The sequence below is a fragment of the Tauraco erythrolophus genome, chromosome 15 (assembly GCF_009769465.1).
Source record: "Tauraco erythrolophus isolate bTauEry1 chromosome 15, bTauEry1.pri, whole genome shotgun sequence".
NCBI classification, from domain to species: Eukaryota; Metazoa; Chordata; class Aves; order Musophagiformes; family Musophagidae; genus Tauraco; species Tauraco erythrolophus.
The window spans coordinates 2703509-2717974 of NC_141479.1; the positions used below are offsets into that span (position 1 = coordinate 2703509).

The 14466-nt window shown below is 50.4% G+C and overlaps 1 protein-coding gene across 7 annotated transcripts in view; it reads right to left on the reverse strand.

Annotated features, from left to right (window-relative positions):
- GNAO1 (G protein subunit alpha o1) overlaps positions 1 to 14466 on the reverse strand; it is a 133487-nt gene that overhangs the window by 45256 nt on the left and 73765 nt on the right. Inside the window, exons 4-5 of one of the 7 annotated variants that reach the window (XM_086621135.1) lie at positions 8902 to 8944; positions 677 to 694 (exon numbers count right to left, since the gene is read on the reverse strand). The exons of 1 other annotated variant lie outside the window; for it this stretch is intronic. In XM_086621135.1, the coding sequence (XP_086477261.1) occupies positions 677 to 694; positions 8902 to 8944 (61 nt within the window). Of the gene's footprint in view, positions 1 to 676; positions 695 to 4318; positions 4335 to 4467; positions 4479 to 8901; positions 8945 to 11915; positions 11939 to 13334; positions 13342 to 14466 lie in introns of all 7 variants that reach the window. 5 more of the 7 variants (XM_086621137.1, XM_086621136.1, XM_086621132.1 and 2 more) reach the window with 5 other exon arrangements.

Genomic DNA, 14466 nt, shown 5'->3' on the forward strand with positions numbered 1-14466 from the left:
GCATGTTCCTCCTTACTGGAGCTGAGGCACTTCACACACTAACAGATTCGCTTATGTATTGTTTCAGGTTGCTGCAGAGAAAAATGGTCCTATATCTTCCTTATAACAGCATCAAGAAAGTTCCTCAACCCTTTGGCGGAGCGAGGATGGGAGGAGGAAGGCGAAGAGGGAAAGCGAGAGAAGAGGGAGGGGAAGGAGGGGAATCTGGTGGGCTGGGTGTGAGCATTGCCATGCCAGGGGAAGCTCTTCTCGGGGCTATTAACAGGAACTTTCTTTTATTAACTGCTCTTTTCAGAGAGAGTTGATAAATGGGACCTCAGGTGCAGCATTAGATGACAAGATAGTCCGTAAAATAAGCGGCTGGGAGAGAAATATCTTTATAATGGCTTAACAAGGATAGGCAGGAATAGGCTGGAGGCCCGTAAGAAATCTTTGATGCTGTTGCGTGTATTTATTATTTATTCTTTTGGTACAAATATAGCATCAAAGAATGTCAAAAACAAAAAGCTCGTAACCTGCTGTCGTTGGATCAGTCCTACGTCTCCGTAACCATGGCATCACGTAGTATCGACAGGGAAAATCAGCAACAATGGGGGAAAAGAAGTGCCTGGCATTTATGGCACTTGCGAGGATGAGGCAGACTTCCTCGCGCTGGTGAGGATGCACCAGAAGGGACAAGAAAATCTGCGAGCACCTTGCTAGCCTGGGCATCTGTGAGGCTCAGCTATGATGGAAAATGCCAAAAAACAGCAAAATTGCTCCCTTGTGTGTAATCCCACGCGATACATACGGGGAATTCAGGGTTGATCCCCCCGCTAAAGCATTTTGCTGCTGTTGCAGAGCACCCCGAGCCCCATACAATGGTGGGGATGGCACCAGTGCCTGCCCGCAGTCGGGAAGGGAAATAGCTGCGACATCTCAAGCACCGTGGTCAGACCCTCTCCGTGGCTGTGACCCGGTGGTGGTCACCTCTGTGGGTGGTCTGCTGCCAGTCCCTCTCTCCGATCCGTCCTATTTCAGTGCTCTCCTTTCTTCCCCTCTGCTGTCCCCCCTCCTCAGTGCCAGCCTCCCTGCCTCTGCAAGTCCCGCGGTCCCTGCAGCTGGGAGCCCTAGGACGGTGTTGACATGAGTAACGAGGCACAGGCTTAACACTGTACTGATTATTTTTTTGGAAAATAATGTATATTCACTTTTTTTTCTGGAATGCTTTTGCTGGCTTGGAAATGAAATTTCAAGTACCAGCAGGGGATTAGGGAGCTTCTTTTAATCAGCTTTTGTTTTGTTGCTTTTTTTACATCTTTGCAGAAGAAGGAGTAAAAAGCCTACGCTGAAATGTTCTCCATGGAGGGATGGGGATTTGGCAGCGTTGTGCCGTGATGCCTCTGGATAAGGGGAAATGGGAACAGTGCAGCCTCTCCCCATCTCCCAAACCCCCCTTGCAGAAGGGGTCAGACCTCTCCTGCTGACAGATGTGGGGCAGAAGGAGCTGGTGTGCTCCAGCCGCCCAGCGGGGGGCAAAGCTCAGGCTGGGGGGTCTGTTTATGCCGCCCCTGACTCGCCCTGCGGCACAGAGCAGAATCACCAATAAAACCTTGGAGCAGAGACTTTCACAGTTGTATAACGGGCCTGAAAATCTGATTTCCTCTAAAATAAGCAGACCGGGCCTATAGCCACCACGTACATCTCAGCAGCGGCGGGCGTCGTGGTCCCTCCATGGCTCAGTCAGTCGGAAAGTGAGAAAGCTCAACAAACCCGAAGGTCTGCCGTTCTTAGTTCCTCTTTTCCTTCCTTTCTCTCTTACTTTTGCTTTTTCTCTCCCGGCGACCCTCCCTCTCCCTGGCACTACCGCGGCCACAGCCCCAGGAGCAGCCCTGCGTGCGCAGCGCTCTCCGGAGACGCCGTTTCTCTCGCCGGCGTTCAGCCCGCGGCGCGGCGCAAGAAGAAAAACATCGCCGGTGGGGCGAGCGATGCCATAAGACTCTCGCCTTCCCTCCACCTCCCAGGGCTACTTTCTGCTCTGGCTACGAGCCTGCTGCATCTTTGTGTGGCTCATAAAAATAACCTAAAAGTACTCAGGAGCAGACAGAGCGATCCCAGAGACTCCCAAACATCTAAGGGGCTTTGTTTCCAAGGCAACATCTTGTCTCCTAGCTGCAAAAGGCCACGGGAATGAAGGCAGCCTATGGAAAATGAATAGCTCAACGACAACAACAACAAAAAATCTACCGGGGAGCGTATCAGGGGTGTTCTTGTGGGGAGGGGGCAGGAAAGAGCGAAGCTGAGCAAGCCAGGACGCACTGCACGGAGCATGCAAAGGGCCAGGGTGCAATTTATCTCATGAGAAGCACAGTCCTGCCCCCATTGAAATGCATAGCACCACTTCCACCGACTTAATGGGAGCAAGGGAGCTTGCACAAATCAGCTATTCTTTTTTTTTCCCCTCCTTTTTTTTTTTTCCTTAAGCTACAGCGTTTGAAAATTCGAGCTAGTTAAAAATAATCCATTGTCCGAGGCAGAGCCTTCCTGGGTCCCAGGAGCCTTTCAGCCGGGGCTGCAGCACGCTATTGATTTTAACCCCCCCAAGTTCCCACTGCCGGAGCACGGGAGCATCCCTCCGGCTCTTCCCATTAAGAAAGAAGCACATTTTCACCTATTTTTTAAGGTTTCCGGAGCTGTGTGGTTGGTATGTGTGCAACCCAAACTGCAGAATCGCGAGTTTTGCTATGGCTGCAAGGGTGGTTTTGCTTTTACGGCCTTTTGAGGCAGCTGCCCGCGTAGTGGAATTGAGGCTTCAGGGGTGGGAGGAAGGCACAGACCTCCCCTGCCTTCCCTGTCCCACCAGTGACACCCATGGCCCGTGTCTGACAGCACCCCCCCTCGAAGCGGGCAGGTCCCGCCGCTCCACCGTGGTGCCAGTTAACGCGCGTTGTGCCCTTACGTAAGCGACCGCTGCCGTGAAATGCCCCCGAGATCATTTATGGGATCGACATCAGACTGGGAGGGGAGAGGGTCCCCAGCGCCAGCCGAGACGTTGCCCACCCACACCCTGCCCTTGCTGTTCCTCTCCCTTGTGTCTCACGGGAACACCTAAAAGCTTACGGTCACGATGCCAAGTGAGCCGCCAGAGCTTTTCCCCCGTGTCCCAGGAGGCGGCACGGATGCTCTGGGAAGGTGACAAGTGTGGGGTCAGGAGCTTCTCCGGAGCTGGCTCCCAACTCCTTGGCAGCAAAGCCGACAAGGAGCTCCACTACACCAGGAGCGGGCTCCTGACACGGGGAGGGGAGAAGGAGGGAGCCCGGGCATTTCCTTGGGGTGGCCAGGAGGGACGGAGGACATCGGTGCCTGCTGGTGCCGGTCTCTGCCCTGGGCTGAAGCCAGCCTTGGGCTCGTGCTCTCCCTCTCCTTTTCCTTAGAGACTCTTTGGGATGATGAACAACTCAGCCATCGATGTCCCGCCTGGTGTCAAAACATTTTATTTAACTAATGTCTTTCCCTTGTACCTTCTCTCAATCAATACCGCGTGAGCAAGAGGTGTGCGGAGGGCGAGCTGCTGGGCAAGGCTCCCCTCGCACCTTTTTTCCACACCTTCTGCCACGGTGGAGCAAATCCATCCACTCAGACGGACGACCGCTATCCATTACTCATCTTGGTACGCTACGCAGAGCTCTATCTGAGCAAGCTTGGAGAAGAAGACATTTGCTCCTCGCTCCCCCTCCTTGAAACGGTTTTAATTTAATTTAGCTTAACTCCAGGGAATTCCTCCGAAATCGCCTTCACTTCCACGTGAAATGATTCCCACAGACCACATCAAGTTTTCGCTTGCAAACACCCTTTAAAAGCGCTCAGCCCCGCTTCAGCACGACCCATGTCATGTAGTTTGTGCCACCCTCTGTACAACCGGCTCCCAGAATAGTTCCTAACATTAACACAGGGGTTGGGGCTTTGCGAAGCACTTGCTATTGACCTCACCTGAGTCACATCGAGCTGGGCTGTAGATTGTTACCAGCAGGGAACAATGAATGTTCCTGGAAATGCCATCACTGGGATGTAACAACAGAGAAAACAGACTTTGCAGGATACATTAGTATTGGCTTGTTAAAAATCCCCACCTAGACGCCTTCAAAACTGTATCTGCTCAGGTCATTAATGGCATCTGCATGGACGTTCTTGTCATTACGTCTGAATGAATAAATTGTACTGATTTATACCATAATAAATCCGTAGAATAAATTGGAGCTAGAATGCAGCCAGCTGGGTGACCTCTTCAGCTTTCTCGTGGTGTTTTAGTTTTTCAAGAGGCACGAACAGGAGACAATACAGCTGTTCCCTCCATCCTAACATCATCAGGTGCTGAGCACCCCTTGAGCAGTCAGGGGCACTCCAACCCCTTCCTGAAAACCTGCCTGCCCCTTAATTTTCTCTGCCACCCTTCTGCTTCAGATGGCTGAGCTCACTCTCAACACAGACCCCCGCCCAGGCTGGCAGACCCTCAGCCCAGGGACAGGCCATACCCGCTCACATCTCTGCAGATAAAAATTGTCACGCTTTCCACTCCCCTTTGAGCTGGTATCTTCAGAGTAATAAGTCAAGCTGGAAACGCGTTTCCAACTTGTATTTGCCTCCCAGAAGAAAGCTCTCCGTCGCTCCTTGCGAGCCCCAGCGCCGGGTAACGAGGCCATTGATGGAGCAGTGGTACGTTCTTTTGTCCCTGCCAAACCCTGCTCCCTCCTATCCAGCTCAACAAGACGCGGAGCCCGGGTGCTGCCAAGCGTCCTTTCAGCTGCCAAAGGAAAAGGAGCTAATCAAACGAGCAGAAGAGCCCTGGTGCCAGGCTCTGTGCCCAGCTCAAAGCCCACGGATACAATACCCGCCGGTTGGACCGCTCAGCTCCGAGGGGCTCCTGCTCAGCCCATCCCAGGGCTGTGCCATTCCCAGTCCGCATTACTGCTGCCTCGGTTAGCCCACATCGGAAAGCTGCCGCATTGATCTTCTCGAGGCTCACCACGGCCTGTACTTGTTAGTCCTCTTTTTTTTTTTTCCAATTCCTTTCCCCAATGCCAGCTTCCCATCTCTCCCCTCCTTATTTCCCACACCGAGGAGAAAAGCCTCACGCTGTGCCTTTCACATCCCTCGGCCCGTCAGCGGGCAGCACCTTTGAAGCCATCTTTCTCGCCTCCGTTTCAAATCCTGCTTGGTCAGGAACGAGAGGAGACTGTTGGTTTTCAGCATAAATATTTCAAGCATCCTACGGGTCGTTCTCCCGTCCCGCGGCTCGGTCGGCGATGCTGGTGCTACCAGCTGGGCGGTGGTGTAAACCAGCATCGCCGCGCTGGCTCTGCTGCGGCTCCGCACCCGTTTACACCAGGTGAGGATGAGGTTTGTTTCCAGTTGCATCCTGATCCGCTTCTCCAGGACATTCTTCCGTCTCTTCATTTTTAGCACTGGCATTAAGTATTTAGAGCATAAAATGACTAATTTGCCTCTCTGCAGCCGCTACGTTTGAGGCCATTTGGGAATTGCTGAAGTTATTTGCCACCTACAGCCCAGTGAGTTTAACAAAGAGATCCTGCATTCCCAGAGTGCTTCAGATCCCAGATAACTTTGTCCAAACTGCTTCTTTACCAGGGAGCCACGCCGCGCTCACGGCCAGGAGGCAGCTGCCGCCAGGGTTAAGGGCAGCGGCTACGGAACCGCCTGGTTATGGCATGGCAACACTTTAGGACAGGAGGTGAAAAGGTTGCGTTGCCAAACGAATAACACCAAGTTATCCGTTTCAGCTGGAGCTGCTCCAGCACTTTTGGCATTTCTAGAGCTCACGGACACCGCAAAGGATATGTAAGGAGGCAAAAAGTAATTCACATGCTTTGGAGGTCGGCCACGGCGCCGCTGTAAATGTCTCTCTGCTCTTGCAAAAGAAGCGCCACGGGCCCTTCAAAGGTCACGGGCACTCGGTTGCTGGAGGTGGCATCCCTCCTGCCAACACCAGCCCCCTCCCGCCAAAGGGAAAAGAAGGCCAGCCTCGAGGTGGGGAAGGATGGCCAGCAGGTTGAGGGAGGTGATTCTGCCCCTCTGCTCTACTCTCATGAAACCCCACCTCCCTCGCGAGCCAGGGAATGGTGCCGTGGGATGGGAAAGCACGGCTGAGCTCCCCCAGCCCCAGACACAGCAAATACACACGGGCTGGTCATGGTTAGTGACCATGTTGGTGCCGTATCACTGAAGAGTCGGCACAGCTGCTCCTCTTGGACCTTTGGCTGCTTGTGCTGAACCCGCTGTCATGGTTAACCAGTATCGAAGTCCTCTGCAGCACTGAGGTGCCGTCTTTGATGGTCGTGCCATTTTGGCTCATTCCTTAGCTTTGTGCAAACCTCTTCTGCTCTCTGGCCGGACTACGAATCATCCAGCTCCATCTGTAGCTAATGCTCTGCTGAAGACCTGAGAGATGAGTTTGTCTCCTTCCACGAGAGTCTCAGCCAAAGGGGTCACGGTCTACAGCAGGCAATGTTGTGTCAACCCCATTTCTGTTTATCGTCATGGGTCTGGAGATCCTTGTCTTCAAAATCCATCTGCAAGCTTTGCACATCACTGGGTTAAAGACAACAGACTCCCAAGGCACGGCGTTCTGCAGCAAGCACCCTTCTGGGACGCGCCGTTGGGTGCTGGTCCCCTTCTCTGCCTGACTTCCGTGCACCGGACCGAGCTCTGCTTCCTCCATGGCAGTTAATTCCCCTCTCCTCACCCTTAGTCACGCTACTCTTTCCTGCCCATCCGTCCCCAAAACGGAGTTTGTGTGATGTGCTACCTCCACCCACCCTCACTGCACCTCAGCGAGTTTTTTCTCCTCTTCTTCCTTCTTCATTTCTGCAAGAAGCCACACAAAACCCCCTCCAATGTTACAGGCTTGTCAAACAAGCAAAAAAACCCCATACATGATCTACACCACCAAACTCTCCATCCCACCCTGCCAGGCCAGCCTGGCAGACTCATAATTTAATAAGCTTTTCCATTTTAATGTTAACTGTCCTCATCCCCTGGCTGGGTAACCAACACTGGCAGGATTGTTCTGTGTTCATAAATATTTCCCTGCTGCTGTGAAGAGGCTGTTTTTCCCTCTCCGTATCAGATGAAGATGGCTGCTCTGCCAGCTCGCCATGTAAATTTAATAGCATTCCAAAACCTCTGTCCTACATAAATATGAACGTATTTCATCCAAGAGGAACCTGTTATTGAAGGAGCCGCATTGCTAAATCATTCAGAAGGTTATTGTTTGAAGTACTCGCAGTCAACAGTGTCTTGGCTATTACAGCTCAAAAAAGGGGAGGGAGGGTGGAGGAAAAAAACGAGCAGGGATCATGGAAACCTCTTTAAATGAAGGAGCTTATGCGCCGAGATCAACAAGGTATAAGCAGGACACGGCCAACCAGCAGGTCTGGCCCCAGGAGGACCGGCCAGCTGTGAGCAGCTCTGCACATTATTCACTGGCAATTGCTTTCTTGCTGCTGCCCTGACTTATTTACACTCCAAAAGATTTCTGAAGTGTGTTTATTTAAGGAAGACGGATCCAGAGGATCTGGAAGGGGAGGGGAGCTTTCCAAAGGAATCTGTCCCCACCCCACGACCCAATTCGTTTCACTCATTAACCCTTCCACGCGAGGGAGAGGCGGGAGCACACGAAGTGCTTATGCATTATGCATGATGTGCGCGAGTCGGGAAGTTCTAATTTGATGGAGGCGGAAGGCTAAAACGCATTTCTCTGCTTTTTGGTGCTTCTCGGTGTCAGGCTGGAAGATGGAGAGATGTCGTGGGGTTGAAGAAGATTGGGGGAATGATAACTCCTGTGCCCAGACACCGATTGCCATAGTGCGAATGGAAAGAGGTCGCTAGAGGATGTGTGTCCCCCTGGCATTAACATCTCCTACTAAATTTAAACATTTCAACCCCCCTTTTAGTAAATTCCCTACTTTCTCTAAGCAGTTTTGTGTCATCAGTCCATGAAAGCATCCAAATCCTCATCTTCAACTCTGTTAGGAAACGAGTTCTGGGAACTGCAAGGACTAAGAGAAGACACAAGGTCCAAAGAGACCTTGCACAGGCTCCGAATTGTCTTCCTGAGCGTGTAAACCAGCAGCTGACAGAGCTCTGAGTTTTCTATGCTGTTTTCAGTCATTTAATTGATGATGCAACCATATATATCTGCATCTCTGTCCTTTACTCTTTACTGATTCATCTGTTTCCCAAGCAAATGTTGAAAATGAATTTGCTTTTTTCACACCTGCAAATTGCAGAAAATAAAATGAACTGCCTGTGCAAGTGTTGTACTTTAAGATGTCAGTCTGATCTTTGGGAGGGCATAATTAGGCAGACGTTTATCTGCCCATAACGAGTCGGCTTCATGCTAAAGTTAGCTATACGGATGAACCTCTTTCAGGCTGAGAGAGTTGGGGTTGTTCAGCCTGGAGAAGAGAAGGCTCCAGGGTGATCTTCTAGCAGCCTTCCAGTACTTAAAGGGGGCCCACAGGAAAGCTGGAGAGGGGCTTTGGACAAGGGCGTGTAGTGACAGGACAAGGGGCAATGGATTTAAACTGAAAGAGGGGAGATTTCCATGAGATCTAAGGAAGAAATTTTTTACAATGAGGGTGGTGAGGCACTGGCGCAGGTTGCCCAGAGAAGCTGTGGCTGCCCCATCCCTGGAAGTGTTCAAGGCCAGGTTGGATGAGGCTTTGGGCAACCTGGTGTAGTGGAAGGTGTCCCTGCCCATGGCAGGGGGGTTGGAACTAGATGACCTTTGAGGTCCCTTGAACCCAAACCATTCTATGATTCTATGATTCTATACCCGGTAAAAGTGTCTTCTAGGTGCGTATGCCTCACAACCAGTAACCCGCACTTGCATTTCAGAGATACCCACAATGGACGTTGTTCTAGTTCTCGTCCAAGGCATCCAAAACTGATGCTTGGAGCAGCTCACGTCTCTTGGGTTACCAAGGGATGACAACACCATTATCATTTTACTGTTGATCCAACTCCAGATAAGAAGCAGTTATTTTCCTGTTGCTTTGCTCCTCCACGTGATGCTGTTCAGCACCTTGTAACACCAAAGGGTTAGGACCCTGTCTTGTTTCCACTGAAGTTCAACTGCATGTATAATTAATGTGAAGCACTCACTCCCAGCGCTGCCCCTGGAAAGGCACCTTTGACACCCCCTGGCCCGACCCTGCGAAGGCACTAGAGCAGCACGTATTCATTTTTCCGATGTGTGAAAGATGTTTGTCACTGCTCGGCGTTCAGAGGTTTGATTTTTGGCAACAGGGGTTTTCACATTCAGAGGCTCCTCCCGCGTTGCAACACGGCAAAGCTATTAAAAACACCGTTTAATTTTGGTCTCGTTGCTGATCAGTCCAGTGGGAGTTCTCACTTAATCAAAGTTTAATTTGTAAATTTCAGAAAAATCAGTGATCAGTCTAAAAATTGAGTTTTCAGATCATGTATCAAAGGAATAAGGCCGTGTATGGGATAAGCAGCAGTCTGCCTCTGGAAGCCCAAACATCTGAAATGGAAAATTCTGCAGAATTTAGATAAAGATTTGAATATACTGCTGTAGAGCTAAGAATAGACCATATTATTTATATCGTCAAAGGAAGCAGCTGAAATCACAGGGATCTTCAGAGAGTGAAGATGCTCAGACAGTTATGCACAGGAATCGTGTTCATGGAGCCGAAGTGGAAAGCTACTGACGTCTCAGCACAGGCACGCTGCTCCCAGCGGGCCCCACCAACCAGACGGCATTTCACGCAGAAGAGAAATGCCAGGCTTTTCCCTCCTGGAAGACACACTTTGGGTATCTTCCAAGTACCCAAGTATGGAGTAGGGAGTGACTTGTCCATTGCAAAGATGTCTTGTGCCCCACCAGGAGCGTCTCTGCTGCGCCGAAATCCCTGTGTGCTGTATTTGTCCCACGTCTCCGACAGAGAGCTTTATTTCAGAGATTCATTTGGGTTTTCCCATTGAGTTATTCTCCAGGACCAGTCCTTCTCAGAAGTTCATTTCTGACTAGATCAGAGAATCACATGAAATGGCTAGTGGGAAAAATTCAAAACATCCTTTTAATTAAAAATAAAATAAAATAGAGGCCTCATAGCCATAACAGATGACTGCGTCTCTCTGAAGTTCACATACTTTGAGAACTGTGCCCCTCTCTCCTGGGACCATAACAGCAACACTCATTTTTTCCTGTACTTCAGATGCTTTCAAGCTCAGAAGCGTTTCCAGAAGTACAATAAACGCCTGCTTTCAGTCCTTGTTCAATTTTTCTCCTTCCTCCCAAGTACGTTTTTTGTCTCTTCACTGACACTTTCCATCTTCCTGTCTTGTTCCCCGTCTCTCTAATTGAAGGTGAACATCTCCAACCCTTAGAAGTATATAGATGGTGAGGCCCCAATTCCTCCTTCTCACAGTTTGCAACTCCAGTGGCTCTGGTGAAAGTGCTCCTGTTTATGCCAACATACAAAAGAGGAGAGTCAGAGACCACGAGCCTGCTCCTTCGCTCCTCCTCTGCCTGTGTGATGCCTTTTTCCATCGATGAAGGCAAGAGGTGTGAGATGAAGGTTGGAGCGTGCCCATCCGCAGGACTAGGAGACAGATGCTCGGTAGGAAGCGTGCCTGCAGCCCGCTCCGAGAGGCTCAGGTGCCAGATGAAGGATCTGCTCTTCTGGGAGAAACAAGCAGCGTCAACTACATACTGCGCCCGGGACAGGAACGGGGGAGCAGGGGCTGGTTTTGCACCACCTGCCATGGGTGCCTGGCTGAGGTGCCACCAGCCTCCTCAAGGAACTGTAGCCAACACTTGCAAAGAAGGTGATCACTCATCGTTCTCATTGGTTTAGGTGCGGAGGGAGAGATGATGCTCATGCTAATTCCAGCTTCTTTTTTTTTTCTTTTTTGACACTAGATGTCTATTCGGCTTTGCCAATCCCGTGTCCGTCAGAGCCAGCTGGATGCTGCAGTTCCTCCTCTGTGCCATGACAAGAAGTTACACTGGTTTTTGCAAAACAAATGTGCCAACAGATTTTTGGCAGGTGGTTCTCTCCATGCCACGTTTAGATAGTATTAAGTTCTCCCACTTAAGCAGTATCGAATGTTTACATTAGAGTAATGACAAAATAGCCTCCTTTAATTTTTTCCCTTCCATTTTAATTTTCCTCTCACTGCCACTTATCAGCTAAGCGTTGCTATTGCTGTGTGGCAAAAATGAAGATACTCAAACCCTTCTGTTCAGCTTTTCACTGTCAAAAATTCCAGCAGAACCAATTTCCCTGAAAATGGTGGGATTTTGAGAAAGCTGCATTTTTAGACAGAAGATTACTTCCAGGGCAATAAATAAAAGTGGATAGAGTGCATGTGCTGGCATTAGCTCAGCTCCTTCCATCTAGGGGAAGGGGAGCTGTTTTGAAATTCATTCGCTTGGATGTGCAGGAAAAAAATGGCTCTGATTTGTTTTGATGATTAAAACGTCCAAAAATATCAGTTTCCTGTCCATCATTCAGAGCGTGTTGGTATCAGACAGCAAGAGGATGGAAAGTTTATCCTTGAGCAGTGACAGAAGACCATGAAACCAGATACCTCCAGCTGCAAGTACTGCTTGCTACTGCTGGGCTTGGTGGTCATTCCCACCCCATGCACAACCATCAAGGTTAAAGGGCTACAGGGATGGTGGACACATTCATCTGCAGACCCAGAAATCTGTAGGTAACTGCTTATTAATAGCTCCTTCAGCTGAGAAGACCAGAAATTCTGGGCTAATTGATCCATCAGGCAGCTTTTGCTGATGGCATGGGTTTAATAACAAGAAGTATCTCAGGTAGTCTTGCCCCGAGGGTGAAGAACCAAGCGTGGCACCTGTGTGGTTTTGCTATGGGGACAGAAAGCAATCCCTGGCTTCATCCTTCAGCATTGCACCGGTGACGCTACCTAGAATGTCACTGGAAAGAAAAGATGTCCCCCTTTCCTCATGCTTTCTCCATCTACCACATTTCAAGTGTGGGATGGGCAAAATGAAAAGGGTCTTTAGTGGTTTAACAGTCCACAGCATCCTCAAAGGGTGAGAGCCAAGGCGTAGGGCCAGGAGAGCTCTTGGGCTGCTCAGATCCCCTGGCCACTGTTGGTACCAGGTGTTGTGGGAGGGAAGGGGTGGTATGAGACACACATGGGGTGACAGCGAGGTTGGCAGCCCCTTCTTCTCGAAAGCGCTGATGGAAATCTAGCCCGAAAGAAGTTTCAAAAAGGGAGGCAAAAGCTCTGGAGAAGTAGGTGGTTTGGAGGCAACGATGAAGAAGTGGCAGAGGCAAAAGGGTGCTCCCAACAGCACACTACCTGCCAGAGCCATCTGTGTCACATCGCACCCCGGGCAGCACCAGGGATGTGTCTGCACCCAGAGCCAGCTCTTCCCCCACGCAGCTCACACAACCACTGTGCTTTCCCAAGGAAATGTCAGGGAAACATACCACACCGCTGCGATGGTCTAAGCTGCATCTGTTCCTTGGACGTTCCTGAGGAGCTCCATCAAGATAAACTCTCCTAAGTGACTGTGCCACGCAGGTGCAGGGGAGCACTGTGGATGCACCTCCACGGGGCATGTGCTCCCAGGAACAAGGGCTGCCTGAGCCTCCTGCAAACACACGCCTCGCGTGAAAACAAGGCACCAAACCCATCTTCCAGCACCCCGCGGGTTCGTTGGAAGGAATAGCAATGGGAAAGGCGGGTGAACAAGGGGTAACAACACCAGCAGGTATTTCCTGTACCCGCACAAGGAAACTGGACGGAGAGGGTGGGTGGGTAAGCAGACATCACTCAGGCACGCTATCTGCCCAAGGATGCTCTTTCAAATATTTTGGGCCAAGCCTTATTGGGGAACTCTTCTTCAAGTGATTAGACAGCGAGCACCACTCATCTGCTGACAACAGTGAGCAGAGCCGCATAAACGGACAGACCCGTGCACCAGGAGGGCTCTTGCTCCGGGGACGGAGAAGCACAGGATGTTGGAGGGCTGAGCAGATGCAGGGGAAAGCTCAGGGCACACCTCAATCTTGCTGTCTCGGATAACTCACGAGCTCTGTGTACTCAAGAGGATAACTCCTGTTCGAATGCAGCAACTAGGGCTTCCGTTAGAAAATCCATACTCTGCTTTCAGGGGCTTCTGACAAGCAGTAACAGGCGATGAGCAGAGCACAGAGCGGCTCTAAAGCACCTGAGAGCAGAACTACTCTCTTTAAGATGGTGCTGTTGATAGGCAACCAAGTTAAAAGTTGGAGGGATACAGATGATGTCTTTTTTCCCTTCACCATCATCCTTCTCTTCTATCCCTTTTAGACTATCTGCATGCAATAGGTCCTCCAAAACAGTCACCTCTCTAAATCTGGAGAGGAAAAAATGCCCATTTTGTAAGGGTTACCCAAGCTATCTGCCTGCAACCTGACTGCTCCTCTCCAGCCAGCTCTTTGTCTGGAGGCAGCTTTGTGTCCTCTCCCAAAGCACAGCAGGACCCAGGTCATGGCTTTGAGACTAAGAAATGAAATCTTAAGACACTTTTCTTTGAGAGAGGAATAATCCCTATCACCTTCACAATGAAGGCTTTTCTGGGCTCTGGCTCAACTGCTTGGGCGTTGCAGCAATGTAGGAGGCATTTCTGGTTTTAGGGTTCCTGTAACTGAGATCAGTCAAGAGCTCAGACGGGGAGGAGAGGGAAATCCAAGAGGTGTGAAATCTAAGCCCTAGTATTGCTGTTTTTCAAGTTCCAAAAGAAGAGGAAAATGACAAACTGTACCATAAACTGGAGGCTGGACCCTTGGGAACTCCTTGGACTTTGACTTCTGAGCGCCTTTTACTTCTCTTTGCAGCTAGTTTTTGCTCTTAGCTCTTCTATTCAGATCTTGCTTTGACTATGTGCAATTTCCCTGCTCACCTTCCGGAAACGCAAAGCTGTCTTGCCACCCTAAGGCTGCTCAGGAACCCGTTGGGCGGATCCAGCCAAAACCCCGCTCCATCAGACAACCCCGTGACGGTGCTCGAGAGGGCCGATGGCGAGTGCTACAGGGCACATGCAAGAAGCAGCAGACGTGGAACTCTACCATGCCCTAACTCCAGGCGTTGTTACAGGCTGAAAGCTCTCTTCATCTCACTTAAGCTTAATTGCTCAAACCACTAAAAGCTTCCACCCTCTCTCTGGTACCGATTGAGTCAAACCCTGAGTGCTTCCCGGTCCCTCCGGGGCCACAGAGGACAGTGGATTTGGAGCCAGGTATCAGGAGTTCCTGGCTAGCGAACTATAGAAGCTTGTAACTTTTAAAGTCTGCTACGCTGCTCTCTTTCTAACTAATCATAGAATGGTTTGGGTTGGAAGGGACCTTCAAGATCATCTTGTTCCAACCCCCCTGCCATGGGCAGGGACACTTTCCACTAGATCACGTCGATCAA